This window comes from Trachypithecus francoisi, unplaced genomic scaffold, assembly GCF_009764315.1.
Source record: "Trachypithecus francoisi isolate TF-2019V2 unplaced genomic scaffold, Tfra_2.0 Lachesis_group1, whole genome shotgun sequence".
In the NCBI taxonomy this organism is placed as follows: domain Eukaryota; kingdom Metazoa; phylum Chordata; class Mammalia; order Primates; family Cercopithecidae; genus Trachypithecus; species Trachypithecus francoisi.
Genome location: NW_022681454.1, coordinates 51710519 through 51725933, shown reverse-complemented (window position 1 = coordinate 51725933; position 15415 = coordinate 51710519). Strand labels below are relative to the sequence as shown.

The 15415-nt window shown below is 40.1% G+C and overlaps 1 protein-coding gene across 3 annotated transcripts in view; it reads right to left on the bottom strand.

The window, feature by feature from the left end:
- Window positions 1–15415, bottom strand: part of RASGEF1B (RasGEF domain family member 1B) — a 45263-nt gene that overhangs the window by 14410 nt on the left and 15438 nt on the right. For 2 of the 3 annotated variants that reach the window (XM_033214291.1, XM_033214292.1), the window contains exons 5-9: window positions 6161–6376; window positions 5596–5670; window positions 3847–3942; window positions 3630–3732; window positions 401–480 (exon numbers count right to left, since the gene is read on the bottom strand). In XM_033214291.1, coding sequence (XP_033070182.1) covers window positions 401–480; window positions 3630–3732; window positions 3847–3942; window positions 5596–5670; window positions 6161–6376 — 570 coding nt within the window. The remainder of the gene's footprint in view (window positions 1–400; window positions 481–3629; window positions 3733–3846; window positions 3943–5595; window positions 5671–6160; window positions 6377–15415) is intronic. The other variant, XM_033214293.1, reaches the window with a different exon arrangement.

Below are 15415 nucleotides of genomic sequence, written 5' to 3'. Positions count from 1 at the left end.
CAGCTAAATTGCTGAAAGGATGAATAAATGTTACTCTAGGGATGGGGAACACTTCCCCTGAGATTCTGAAGATAAATGAAGCTAATAGGCTCACAGTGAAGTAAAACTCTCAACTGCTCAGGACCGAAATTCCATTCTGGCATATAAGGTGATATGACTGACAGCTCACTATTTCTCCAGTCAATTAACCCCAGAATGGACATATCTACCTATGAAACAACCAGTACATAACCTGATTTATTTTCCTCTCCAATTCTACCCACTTTCCTTTCCCGGGGTCTGTAAAGATGGATGGGCTTTTTCCCCTGTCATAGTCTGATGGAAAGGCAAGACCACATAAAGGAATTCCACTTTCCAGGTGTAAAGTGTTACTTAACAGCAAAACATCGGCTTCACATACCTCAAGAATGTCAAATTTTGCAGTCTTCACTTTGGCCCAAGTTTTTTTTAGTCGAGAGACTGGGCTCATATTCATACCAGCTTCCCATTTGAAATGGAGGGGAAGAAAAAAGGAAAATTGAAAGAGAGAAATAAGAAAAACCATCAACATATACTTCTAAAAAGCATTCATTACTAAGTGAGAATTCTAAAATTAGTAAGTAACAAACTCCAATTGTATAACTTTTTTTTTTTTTTGCAAATTCTGAGTCGAGAAACAGCATAAATGCTACCATTGACTCTGTGCAGAGGTGAACACATTTTCTCTATAAAGGAAAAAAAAGTAAGCATTTTAGGCCATATGGTCTGTGTCATCACTACAAGACACTATCACTGTCGTGCAAAGACAGCCAACATCCAGTTATGTAGGTAATTACATATACAAATGGTTATGGTTGTGTTCCAGTAAAACTTTATGTGCACTGAAATCTGAATTTATATTACAGTCACGTTAGAAATGTTAATATTATTATTTTCATTTTTTTCAATCATTTAAAAAGATAAAATCCATTCTTAGCTCACCGGTCATAAAGAAACCAGTGGTGGGCCATATTTGACCCACAGGTCAGTTTGCTGACCTTTGACCTAGAAACTAATGTGTCAACCATGCTTTGTGTGTGTTATCTCACATATCCCCTCAACATTCTTAAAAAATATGCTAAAGTTCTAGGGAGTAAGACATTTTCCCAAGGATATCCACTTAACAAGTAACAGAGATGGAAGCTCACACGGAGCTAACACCATAACCCACACTCACCCCAACAAGCCAGGCTGCCTCTCCTGAATGATACTTTATGTACTATAACTATTCAGAAAAATATTACCGTGGCTGTTGTACAGAAAAGGAACCCACACTAGCCTAAATGAGTACATATATTAATTCCACACCACCAACATTCATATTTTAAGGACAAGAAGTGGGAGATTGCTTCCTAATTGAGGTACAATTTACATATAAAAAATACACAGATCTTAAACACATAATTAGATGAATTTTGACTAATGTGTAAGTCCATGTATTACCACTCCAATCAAGATAAAGTAGCACATTTCATGATCCCAGAAAGCTCTTGGGCCTCTTCTGGTCACCTTTGGACCCTCTTCTGGTCACCTCCCCACCACCACAGAAATCAGAACACTGGCTACCTAAAACCACAGATTCGTTTTGTCTGTCCTAGAACTTCATATCAGTGAAATCATACTGTATCTACTCTTGTGTCTGGCTTATTTTGCACAACATGATTCTAAAATTAATCCATGTTACTTATATGTATCAACTGTTCATTTTTATTGCTGAGCAGTATTTCATTGTATTAATATGCCACAATTTATTTAGCCATTCATTTGTAAATGGGCATTTGGATTGTTTCCAGTCTTGGGCAATTATGAATAAAGCTGCGTTCTTTTACAAATCTTCCTGTGGACATGTGTTTGCATTTCCATGGAGTAAATACATAGGTGTGTGCAATCTCTGCATTGCAGGGTATAAATATGTTTAACCTTATAAGAAACTGCTGAATAGTTTTCCAAAGTAGTAGTACCATTTTATACTCCTGCCAATAATGTATAATAAGAGCACCACTTGTTCCACATCTTCAACACTATTTGGTGTAACCAGTTTTTAAAATTCCAGTCATTCTAGTGCATGCAATGGTATTAATATTTTGCTGTAATTTAATTTGTATTTCTCTGATGACTAATGATATGGAACACCATTCCAGATACTCGTTAACCATTAATATACAGTATCTTCTTGCATGACATATCTGTTTCAGTCTTTTGGCCTTTTTTTCACTGGGTTATTTGTCTTTTTATTGATTTGCAGGGTTCTTTATAGATTCTGGATACAAGTTATTTGTCAGTTCTATGTATTACAAACATTTTCTCTGATGCTTTGGCTTGCCTTGACATTTTCTTACTAGTAGAAGAGGGAAATTAAGTAATCTATTATCTAAACTGTGAGCCTTTCAGTCCCTGATTCAGATAATCTTTCTGTTTGCTATTTTCATGGAGTTAGTCAGATAAATAATAAGCTGAGACTTGGCCAGTAATTTTCTGGGGGAAGAGAAAGAGGAAATGGTATGTAAACAAAATGGAAAAATAAATTGGTGGAAGGGAGAATTTATTAGATTAAGATTCTTGAATTAAATTTGGTAGACTCTCTAGCTTTAAACTGATCCTTCAAAAAGACCTCAACGCTCTTCTTCTTCTTTTTTTTTTTAAGACGGAGTCTTGCTCTGGCGCCAGGCTAGAATGCAGTGGCATGATTTCAGCTCACTGCAACCTCCGACTCCCTGGTTCAGGTGATTCTCCTGCCTCAGCCTCCTGAGTAGCCGGAATTACAGGCATGCACCACCATGCCCAGCTAATTTTTGTATTTTTAGTAGATAACAGGGTTTCACCATGTTGGCTAGGGTGGTCTCGATCTCCTGACTTCATGATCCGCCCGCCTTGGCCTCCCAAAGTGTTGGGATTATAGGCATGAGCCCACTGTGCCCGGCCTATTCTTTTATTGAAATGTTTATTGAGCACCTATAATTTGTAAGATGGCCATATAATTGATCATACAAACTAGGACACTTTAATGAAAGAATTATTATCAAAAGCTATTATCAATAATTAAGGCAAGACAACAGATATAAATTGGAACAACTAAGACATATTGTTACCACACATATTTATAGAATGAAAGGAAAGAAACACGGTCTCTGATGTTAAAACCTCCATAATATAGAGGAGTGAGTTTGTATACTAGAGTGATAAGGTCTGTGGGTGATAAGTACTAGAAACCTGAACAGTTAGAAAATGTGCCAGTTTCTTAGGCCACCCTCTTGTCCAAGGAATCAGATAATTGAGTCTTGGATCATTATTTCTATAATACTTGATATGCAAGCTGCCAAAATACTTTTTAAAACTCTTTATTTAGACAAGTATCTTACCTACAAGTCTTTGTAGATGAATATTTAGCTAAGGTTAACTTAAAACATTCCAAGAATTCTTGCATACTTAAGAAACATTACACACCTACTCGCACCCATTTGCCTATTTAAAGCATTTTGGACATTCTCAAGTAACTCAGGATTAAAAAATACAGCCTGTACTAACAAAACCATACTATTTGCAAATTTTCTGTGGGTCACTTTACAGGATTTGTAAAGATAAAGGACATGTATCCTCCACAAAATACTCACAGATTATCGCCATCAAGGAGTTGAAGTTGCCAATGTTAAAACACTCCCGAGCTACGTCAATGAAATACTCAATCATTCTTGCTCGGTGTTTTTTCTTAACAGGCTATATAGTAAAAGACAACAGAGGGCAGTTATCCAGTATAAAGGCCCAACAGTTCTAAAATAAGTAGGAAAAAATAATATTGAGAGCTAGGAGACAGAAAATTCATTTTCTCACCATACAGATTTCTGTAGCAACCAAGTAGCTGAGGCGATTAAACCATTCCACGTAAGCTTCTAAGTTTCGTGTTTTCTTCCGTTCACTGTAGCAACTCTTTAGAGAAAACAAAGTAAACGGACGAGTTAGAGGAAAAAAAGAACGTATTGGACTCTCATTTTGTGAAATACGAGCCTTTATTCTCAGTTTATGGATTAGGCAAGCTTTTTAGAACAACAGAAAGAGAGAGAAAGACAATCACTGGCATTTTTGATTATCCTTACAGAAATATCGAAGGCTTTTAGGATAGTCCAGTGAAACACCTGAGGTCTAGAAATGTACTCTGATGCATTTATAAAAGTGTCCTTAGGCCGGGCACAGTGGCTCACACCTGTAATCCCAACACTTTGGGAGGCTGAGGCGGGTGGATCACCAGAGGCCAGGAGTTCAAGATCAGCCTGGTTAATATGGTGAAACCCCATCTCTCCTAAAATACAAAAAATTAGCCGGGCATAGTGGCACGTGCCTGTAATCCCAGCTACTCAGGAGGCTGAAGCAGGAGAATTGCTTGAACCCGGGAGGTGGAGGTTGTAGTGAACTGGGATCACGCTATTGCACTCCAGCCTGGGTGGCAGAGTGAGATTCAGCCTCCAAAAAAAAAAGTGTCCCTAACCCCTCTTCCCGAGAAACTAAGTTAGTCTGGATTGTATCTTCAGAAACACAATTCAGAGGAAGAGTTCTGGCTGCATTCCAAAACGATTCTGACTCAGTTAATGGAGTGCAAATACCAACTGCTATAATTGATACAGCAAAAAGTGGCTACCAGTACAAAGGAGTAGAAATTTTTCTCTTAAAATTAAGCATAGGACAAAATTTTACAACATAATGTTGCAACAAACTAAGTATCTTCCAAGTAGATAAACAGAAGTCTACACCATCATGGTCTTTAGTAGGGTGAGTAACACATTGTTCAAAGGCAAAAAAGTTAATCTCATCTTGAAGTTCAAGGCCAGCTTGAAGAGGCTAATTACACCCCTCTTTCCTTCCTTCCAAAAGAAACAAACAAACAAAAAGTCCATTAGCCTTCTATGGCAAAACAAATTCTTCACTTCCTGTATTAGGAGACACTATTCTAAGTCCGGAAAACAGCTGTTGCCCCTACTCTCAGAAGGGGGCTTTCATCAGCGGGTGTTGTAGTCTTTGCCTAACAATTCAAAATGCTTCCAGGTCACTGGAAGAAAAAAATTTTCTTATATGTGTACGCTGATTTGACAATCCATGCCCAGCATTAATTTATTTAATAGTGGGCTGCACCTAGGCAATGAACGTCTCATGAGAGATTCACCTCAAAACAAGAGGCAAAGCAGTCAAGCCCTTTACTCAGCAAGCTGGATGTGCATCCTGTCCTTCCTGCCCCTGCTATTGTTGAATTATGGGCAGAACCTTCTCAGCAGATTCTTAATCTGCTAAAACCATTATGCTTTCCTCTCCTATTTTCATCACCACAAATGCCTGCATCTACTTACTAAATTTCCCAATAAGGAGGAAGAAGAGGCTACAAGTTAGTGATGGGGCAATATTGTGAAGGAGCTTGGAGACTTCGCTCAAGAAAACTGCAATGAATCAGACATGGCTGATGGAAAAAAAAAAAATTCTGATTTTAAAATCTAAAACCGAATATAGTTCTAACTTCTGTCCCTTATACCCACTATCACAGACTGAGAAATCCCATTTCTGGTTTCAGTGTTGACCTGTGGGTCGACTGATTACCTTGTCATTATCCAAAGGGCCCTTCTGTACGAACGCCTGAACAAATTCTTCTGGCCCAATATAATTGAGCCTCTCCTGAAACACAAACCCAGAAGGTCAACAGTATTAAAGAAAGTAAAAAGAAATGGACTGTCAACTCCCTCTATGACTTTTGGCACCACCTTCCATTTCTTAATGAAGATTATAAAATAAGCCTTTAACCCTAAATACTTTCATCATCTTCAAGGTCTGTGCAGAGGCAATTTTCTGCTTGGGTCAATATTCCACAAGATAGTGAAAGGCTGAGCAGGTTTTGGAAAAACTGATTAGAGGCAGGAGGTGAGGAAGGTCAATAAACTCTTTGCTCTTCAGCCTTGTTTAGTATTTATTTACAAGTGAATCCCCAGAATATCAGAAGCATTCCTACTCAAATCCATAAACACCGTATGTTTCAGCTGTCTCAGATGATTTCCCACTTGGATTATTCTAACCTCTCCTGTGATATTACTGTTGACAAATATATTGTCTGGTTGCCAAAGCAAAGCAAATCTGTGGTTGTAAAGGGCAAAGATGATAACGGCCTTACCAGCTCTATATGAGTCAGCTGCTGGGCCAACGTGTAAGGGTCATTGCAGACAGTAATGATATCCCTTTGTATGGACTGTGGCTTGGTCTTGAGAACTGTGAGCCGATCTGTGGATGTGGAGCTGATTTTTGCCAGGACTTCTTCGTACTGGCTAAGCGCAGCAAGTTTGCGGATCAGACACTGCATCATCTGCTGGACATTCTTTCTGTATGTCTGCTAGGGAATAAGTGAAGAATTACATCCGTGCTCTGCATGTCTGGTTTTGCCACTATGCAAACTCAGAGACTATGTCCTCAAATGATTTTACCTGGACACTGGAGAATCAACTGGGTTAAGGGAAGTTACAGGAAGATTTGGCTAGCTCTAACAGTTTGAGACACATGCATAAGGCATTTTCAAACCTGTAAGGTTTAGTTCTTCTTTGGGGTTGCGACTGAGAGTACAATTCAGGTTGGGCCATGAAAACACTAGAGTGACAATCTAGATTACCTCTTGAGGGAATCCAGTGTAATGAGTACTAAGTATAACTGAATGTCCTCTGTTCCAGCAAAGAAATGTACCTACCAGTTTACTGCTGGTGGGTTGAAATACATTGATTGCAAGTCAATGTATCCTTTTCCTAACACTTTTTCTTTAGGGCCACCCTCTTGATTTCTCTAGTCCTATCATTCTCAATCTCATCAGTCTGGCTACTTAGCAGAAATATACCATTATTTCCCACTCACCCCCTCGAACCACCTTCTTTTTGTTTTTGTTTGTTTTGTTTTGTTTTGTTTTGTTTGAGACGGAGTCTTGCTCTGTTGCCTAGGCTGGAGTGCAGTGACATGATCTTGGCTCACTCACTACAACCTCCACCTCCTGGGTTCAAGTGATTCACCTGCCTCAGCCTCCCGAGTAGCTGGGATTACAGGCATGCGCCACCACGCCCGGCTAATTTATGTATTTTTGTAGAGACGGGGTTTCACTACATTAGCCAGGCCAGTCTCGAACTCCTGACCTTGTGATCCGCCTGCCTCGGGCTCCCAAAGTGTGGGGATTATAGGTGTTAGCCACCACGTCCAGCCTACCATCTTCTTGACTTACACATAAAATGTGGATTACCATGAGGAAGCAGTAGATATTCATTTCTGGCATCTGACCTCCACTGGGCTCATATTCATTTATTTTGCACTCATGACTCACTATTAATGTTCACAACCAAACTCTTCCACGTGGCAATTCTCCCTGCAACACTACTCCCAGGTGCCACTTTGTTTGCTACTTCATAATGCTGCAGCCTCATGCATAAGATAAACTGGTTTAAAAAAGCACTGCATGGGCCGGGCACGGTGGCTCAAGCCTGTAATCCCAGCACTTTGGGAGGCCCAGACGGGTGGATCATGAGGTCAGGAGATCGAGACCATCCTGGCTAACATGGTGAAACCCTGTCTCTACTAAAATACAAAAAACTAGCCGGGCGAGGTGGCGGGCGCCTGTAGTCCCAGCTACTCGGGAGGCTGAGGCAGGAGAATGGCGTAAACCCGGGAGGCGGAGCTTGCAGTGAGCTGAGATCCGGCCACTGCACTCCAGCCTGGGCAACAGAGCAAGACTCTGTCTCAAAAAAAAAAAAAAAAAAAAAAAAAGCACTGCATGTAGTTTAGATAACTGTCAACCTCCTGACTTTTAAAACATTTGTTAAATCAAGAAATGACTTCACAATCCATCAATCCCAGGGCACAGCTATGACATAAGTTGCAGGTCCATTTAGTCTTTCTTTTCTAGCCAAAAATTTCCAAAACAATGTTCTTCCAGGTAAATTGTGATGCCTGTATCCGAGAAAGGCACACAGGCGGATTCAATGCTAACACGGTCCTTAGGTTAAATCTCCAAAAGAGGATGGCCCCAGTAAACCTACAGATATAGAAAGGCCTAGGTTTATGGCTCCATTGCCTTTTAAAAAAATACCACAACATCATTTGCTGAAATTAATTATCTGAAAAATAATGGCATTTACCTACAAGTATAAGAGCCACAGTTTTTTTTTTTATAGAAGCAATTTTGTTTATTACAGTATATTACAAAAACCCAAATGAAGAGATATTTGCTTATGAGGAGAATAACAACATATCTGGAAATGGTTAATTCTCGCATACTCAAGGTGTAAAAAGCATACACAGACTTCTTTTCCTTTTCTTCTCTGTTAGTGTATATTCTGCTGAGTTATTTAAACTGGTCCATTAGAAGACCTCTATTTTTCTCTACAGTCATGGATCACCCTGAAATCACTAATGAATCACCTATGTATTTAAAAATTGAACCGTCAAAAATCCCACCTTCCATACAGCATTCAGGTTATCAGTTTAGAAAACGCTATTTGGTAGTATGTTTGTCACTCAAGGGAAATGTCTCTTTTTTGGAATTCAAAGCTGTTCAAGGATGAGCTGAGGGTTATTTGAAATCTCTCATTCCTATTTCCCCCTCCTCTTTTACTTTTATAAACTTGAGTTACATTAAAAATCTATGTCCAGGCATGGTGGCTCACATCTGTAATCCCACAACTTTGGGAGGATGAAGCAGGAGGATCCCTTGAGCGCAGGAGATTGAGACAACATAGTGAGACCCTGTCTCCACAAAAACTTATTTATATATTGATTTGACTGATTGATTGACTGAGACAGAGTCTCACTCTGTTGCCTAGGCTGGAGTGCGGAGGTGCAGTCTCAACTAACTGCAACCTCCCCCTCCCAGGTTCAAGCAATTCTCCTGCCTCAGCCTCCTGAGTAGCTGGGATTACAAATGTGTGCCACCACACCCAGCTAATTTTTTGTTGTTGTTGTTGTTCTTGTTTTGCTTTGTTTTTGTTGTCGTATTAGTAGAGATGGGGTTTCGCCATGTTAGCAAGGATGGTCTCGAACTCCTGACCTCAAGTGATCTGCCCACCTCAGCCTCCCAAGATGCTGGGATTATTAAGCACGAGCCACTGTGCTCGGCCTCTACAAAAATTTAAAAATTAGCTGGGCACCTGCAGTCCCAGTAACTTGGGGGAAACTGAGGTGGGAGGATTGCTTGAGCCAGGGAGGTTGACGCTATGGTGAGCCCTGATGGTGCCACAACACTCCAGCCTGGGTAACAAAGCGAGAACCTGTCTCAACAAACAAAGCAAGCAAACAAACAAAATCTATCAACTTCAACTGTTTTATTCAGTCCTTTGTCCCAAATGACATAACAAATGACTACATGAGAGTTAGATACTACTTCTAATAATTATGCAAATATTTCCCAGTGTATTACTCAGACTGGTTTCTGAACACCTTCTTGGAGATACCTTAGTTATAGCATATACTATCCAGGGTAGAATCGCTTCTCAGCCTTTTGGCTAGAACAAGTGCAGAGTAGAAAATACATGTTACGGCCGGGCGCGGTGGCTCAAGCCTGTAATCCCAGCACTTTGGGAGGCCGAGACTGGTGGATCACAAGGTCAGGAGATCGAGACCATCCTGGCTAACATGGTGAAACCCCGTCTCTACTAAAAAATACAAAAAACTAGCCGGGCGAGGTGGCGGGCGCCTGTAGTCCCAGCTACTCAGGAGGCTGAGGCAGGAGAATGGCGTAAACCCGGGAGGCGGAGCTTGCAGTGAGCTGAGATCCGGCCACTGCACTCCAGCCTGGGTGACAGAGCGAGACCCCGTCTCAAAAAAAAAAAAAAATACGTGTTACAAAGTTGAAGTTTCACAGTCAGTAAAGCCTGTTTACAAGAGCAACTCACAACTATATGTTACTACTTTACTAAACAGAGTTTGATATGAAGAAGGGACTTAATCTTCTTTGCTAAGTCTTTCTCAGAAAATGCTGAGTTTTCGGTATAAACAAATTTAACTTATTTGTGTCCAATAGAATAATTTTTAAAAAGAAAAAGAAACATGGCCCAATCACATACTGGACTACTGTGTAGCAGCTGAAAGAAGATACAGCTACTTGCACTGACATGGAAAGGTTTCCAAGACATAACACAGAGAAGACAAGCAGGGTGAAGAATACTAGGTGAACACACACGGAAATAAAAGCCATACACACTACTTTCTATGAACACCTGTATACGTAGGAGCAGCTCTGGAAGGATACACACAAAATTGACAACAGCTGTTACCTTTAAGAGAGAAGTTGGATTGATGGAAGTTTTTTGGCCTCTTTTGCTTTGTATGAATTTTCGAACAAAATCCAAGTGAATATATTCCTATACTACTTGACATGTTAAAAATAAAATGTTTTAAAGCTTTCCCACAGAATGGGATTTCTTGGATAACACAGGCATGAGACATGCACAAGGAAGTTATTTTCACTTAAAAAAACCAACAACTCACTTTAAAATATTCATTATTCTATGCCTCAGCTGCTATTCTATGCATGCTATCATTCCTACATCACGCACCTTTTCCTCACCCCTTCCCAGGATCCACGCAGAGAACACTTTAGCTAGAAATTATCACTTCTCTTCAGGGTACCACACAAGGGTACCAGCTGGGAAGCAATGAACAGAACAAACTGCTGAATGGGGGCAGCCTGGGTTCCACCCCAGAGATTCCGATCGACTTGGTCTGCAGTGCATTTGGGTCACATGATCTAGATGCGTCTCAGCTGATCCTTGTATAAGCCAAGTGTGAGAAGCAATGCTTTACTGGCATATCTGCTGAAAGATTTTTATTCGGCAATTTTTTTTTTTTTTTTTTTGAGGCGGAGAGTTTCACTCTTGTTGCCCAGGCTGGAGTGCAATGGTGTGATCTTGGCTCACCACAATCTCTGCCTCCTGGGTTCAAGAGATTCTCCTGCCTCAGCCTCCTGAGTAGCTGGGATTATAGGCACGCGCCACCACGCCTGGATAATTTTGTATTTTTAGTAGAAATGGGGTTCCTCCATGGTGGTCAGGCTGGTCTCGAACTCCCAACCTCAGTAATCTGCCTGCTTCAGCCTCCCAAAGTGCTGGGATTACAGGCGTGAGCCACCGCGCCCAGCCTATTCTGCAATTTAAAAAAATTTATTGGGGGAAGAGGCAGAGGAATGTACAGTGAGGTTGTTAGCAAAAAACTGCATCAAAATATAATGGAAAAATGCATGCAATAGAGTATGGGGGAAGCTATTCAACAACTAGTATGTGAGCATGGGAGACAGTGTATGCACGCCACCTCTTTTAAAAGTTTCCTGCTGCCATTTGATTCCATTTGAGAAATCAAGCTTTGTGTTGTTAAGCACGGTTCCTCACTGAGTCATGAATTACTAAATATGTACTTATTCTTTTTTATAACTTCAAATGCCAGTGACAGTAATTACCTGGCAAATAAAGATAGAAGTTCTTATTATAAAGACCAGCCCCTTAAGGAAGAGAAAATTGCCTTCTATCCACCACAGTCATTTGTCATGTAATTCAATCATTAGTTTCATTTCATGTTTCTTGCAGGCAAGTCCTAATAAACCACTTCATTTTGGGCAAATCCCCAGGGGAGAAACATATTAAGCCAAATTATGTAGAACTGTCCTGGCAGATTCAGAAGAACCTGACTAAATTATATATAGGGCACACCTGGATTCACTGACTGCCAAAAGGAAAAAAAAAGTCCCAGGCAAGAAGCAACAAATTCCAACCCAGGCCCATATTCCTTCCAGTAGAGGGAAATAATGTTTCCCTATTCCAGTAATTCATTTGTTCATTCATTCATTCATTGACTCATTCATTCAAACACTACTGAGAGAATACGAGGTGCCAGGTACTGAGCTAGAAGTTAAGGATGCCAAGGTGAACAAAGAGGGCACAGCATGGGGTCTAGAGAGGAAAACAAGCAACAAAAATGCAAGCACAGTCATCCCTCAGTATCCTCGGGAGATTGGTTCCAGGACTTCCCTGCAGATGCTCTCACATCTCTATCAGATGGTATAGTATTTTCATACATCTGCACATCCTCCTGTATACTTTAAATCATCTCTACATTACTTATAATACCTAATGCAAAGTAAATGCTATGTACATCACTGTGATACTGTATTGTTTAGGGAATAATGACAGGAAAAAAAGGCTATATATGTTTGGTACACACTTAATACTTTTGAATATTTTCAATCTGAGGTTGGTTGAACCCATGGATGCAGATCCCACAAATACAGAGAGGGGGCCAGCTATACTTACTCATCACAGAGTGCTAGGAACCACTATGAAGGGAAGAGCAGTGAAAGCCAATAATGGGAGAGGGGATGATCATAGTTGGGGTGCTGAAGGAAGGTCTCTCTGAGGAGAGACACCTAAGCACATGACTGATAAGGAGCCTGACAGCCAAAGAACTGGAGGAAGGACATCAATTGTATAGTTTCAGACCTGAAAGGGCATTAACACAAGGCAGTTACTTCTATGATTTATAGAGATGAGGAAGGAGCAAGGATTTAGAGGACTAGCCAAAACACACTCAGATAAACCAGCTGGCAAGTGTGGATTTGAATTCTGAATACTGACTAGAATACGGAATACTGAATAGAAGCAACTAAAGAAACAGGTTCCCTGTGAAACTCAACCTGATCAAGGCAGGTGACATCTCTCCACTCAACCCTTAGTTTAATCAATTCCTCAGTTAGAACTGGCTTGTCTTCTTATCTCCTCTTTTCATGCTCAAAACCATCTGAACTTCACAAGGTTTCTATCAAGACTGTTATTCACACAGAAGTGTTGAAAAGAAGCCAGGGTCACAAGGCTGTTTGGCCCTTCTCTCTGTTCTACCCAGCTCTCAAATAGCTTGATTCTGTTAAACAGAAAGACCAATTTTCATCAGGTAAACACAGATAGAAATGATTTCCCCTTTGACTCCCGCAATAAGAAGGACCATCCATTTGGTATTTTCAAAACACTAACATTTTATCTGAAAATAAAAAGATTTTTAAGGCGTTTCTTTTGGAAAGAACTAAGTTATAAAGGCAATAGAGGGAAGATAAGATGATTGACATATAATGTTAAGTAACTAAAGACAACCTAACTGAAATGAAAACTGTCTGACTTAGGTCTCAGCCTTCACACAAGAAAAAGCCCTTATGATGTCACTAATCTTTTGAGCAGCTTCAGATACATAAACCAAGGTCACTGAGCCAGCACTGACCCTGCTGAGGAACTCCCCGGCTAACCCCTCTAATATAAGATTTGCTACCAAACTACACCATGATGCTTAATTTTTGCCTTTGTAAGCAAGGGACCTATCAATTCATACCCGGCTGGAACCTGTAATAGGCAAACTGGCAAAATGATTATAACCGTCATAACTTGCACAATGACTCAGGAAATGACTCATTCAGCCCAGCAGAAATAATGGCTGTCTCGAGCACTTGGGTTCGTAACAATATAATGTCAAAAAGTAACAGTAAAATGGCTAATTCCATTTTCATGAGAACATAATACAGGAAAGCCCATACACATTTTTCAAGAGCTAGCCTTATATAATTTTAGTCTGATTTTGTAAAATTGGGAGAAATTGTATTAAAATGTTTATATCTATTAAGATGCCATTTATTATTACCTAACTAGCTGTGTCAAACCTTTTTGGAAGGAAAAAACGTATAAGTAAAATTAAAACATACTTGCAACATAAATCCTGTGCATGAGTTGACATGAACATAGCCCCAAAGTTATTCAGATGAAAGTTTTTAAGTTTTTCACTTAATTCCCTCAAGAATTAATACACTTCCCCTTTTCTCACAAAAATTACAGCTGGGCGCAGTGGCTCACACCTGTAATTCCAGCACTTTGGGAGGCCAAGGCCAGTGGATTGCTTGAGACCACAAGTTCGAGACCAGCCTGAGCAACATAGTGAGGCTTTGTCTCTACAAAAATTAGAAAAAAACTAGCCAGGCACAGTCGTATGCACCTGTAGTCCCAGCTACTAGGGAAGCTGAGGTGGGAGAATTGATTAAGCCAGAGAAGTCAGGGTTGTAGTGAGTCATGATGGTGACACTATACTCTAGCCGCCTGTAAAATTCCAGCACTTTGGGAGGCCAAGGCCAGTGGATTGCTTGAGCTCGAAAGTTCGAGACCAGCCTAGGCAACATAGTGAGACTTTGTCTCTACAAAAAATAGAAAAAATTAGCCAGGCACAGTTGTATGCACCCGTAGTCCCAGCTACTAGGGAAGCTGAGGTGGGAGGACTGATTAAGCCAGAGAAGTCAAGGCTGCAGTGAGCCATGATCACAACACTATAGCCTGAGGAACAGAGCAAGGCTCTGTCTCAGAAAAAAAGGATAGGGTATCAAGTTATACGCTGTAGCACACCACTGAAAGAGTTCTCAAGGAAGGTTATTCATAATGGAAAATGCATTTTAAGACGAATGAAATGCACCATCATTGCCAAATGCTTCATCTGCTTTTTCCAGGTCAAAGTGTATCTGTGCCTAAACGACTTGTTCCCAGAAGTTGACCTGCAACATGGAAACTACAAGGACATCCTGCCCAGCAAGTCTCAACACAGAATACCAGCCCTTCAGACGTGCTTCCAAAAGGATAACCTTGAATTTACACAGCTAGTAGTTAGTGCTTATCAAAGACTCAACTGAGGGAAGTGATATTTATGAAAGACTATCTAAGAGACTTACTTTTAATCTCCACCTATACTAGACTCTATCTTTAAATCAACTTCTGAGCACTGGAAGACTTGCCTCATTTCCTCAGTCTTCTCCTCCCCCAAGAATTACCTTTGCTCATTCACACATGAATCTATGAATTCAGTTTCTATCCAGGAAGGTGTTGTAAACACCATAAAGAACAGTTTCTAGGATCTCATTCTATGACCCTATACGAAGTTCTTCAGAAAAAAGTTTTTAAATTTTTCATCTAATTCCCTCAATAATTACTATACTTCCCCTTTTCTGACAGTGAATATCACATGACCAGCTGTTTTTCCCTTTTACCTGGAACTTAAACTCATACCACAGCAGTCCTGTCCTCCTCTACTCATTCTCAACAGAAGCATATTTGTTTTCTTCCTGCCACAGCTCAGAATGTCTATTTCTATTTATGATTTATTAATCTACTATTTATCATTGGTTAATATATTAATGTTATTTACTTTGTAGCCACTAGTGTTTATATCTATTAACATGCCATTTATTATCTAACTAGCTGTGTTAAACCTTTTTGGAAGGAAAAAAGGTAAAAGTAAAGTAAAATTAAAACACACTTGCAACATAAATCCTGTGCATGAGTTGACATGAACATAGCCCCAAATTAATCACATAACATTCTAGATCATATCCCTT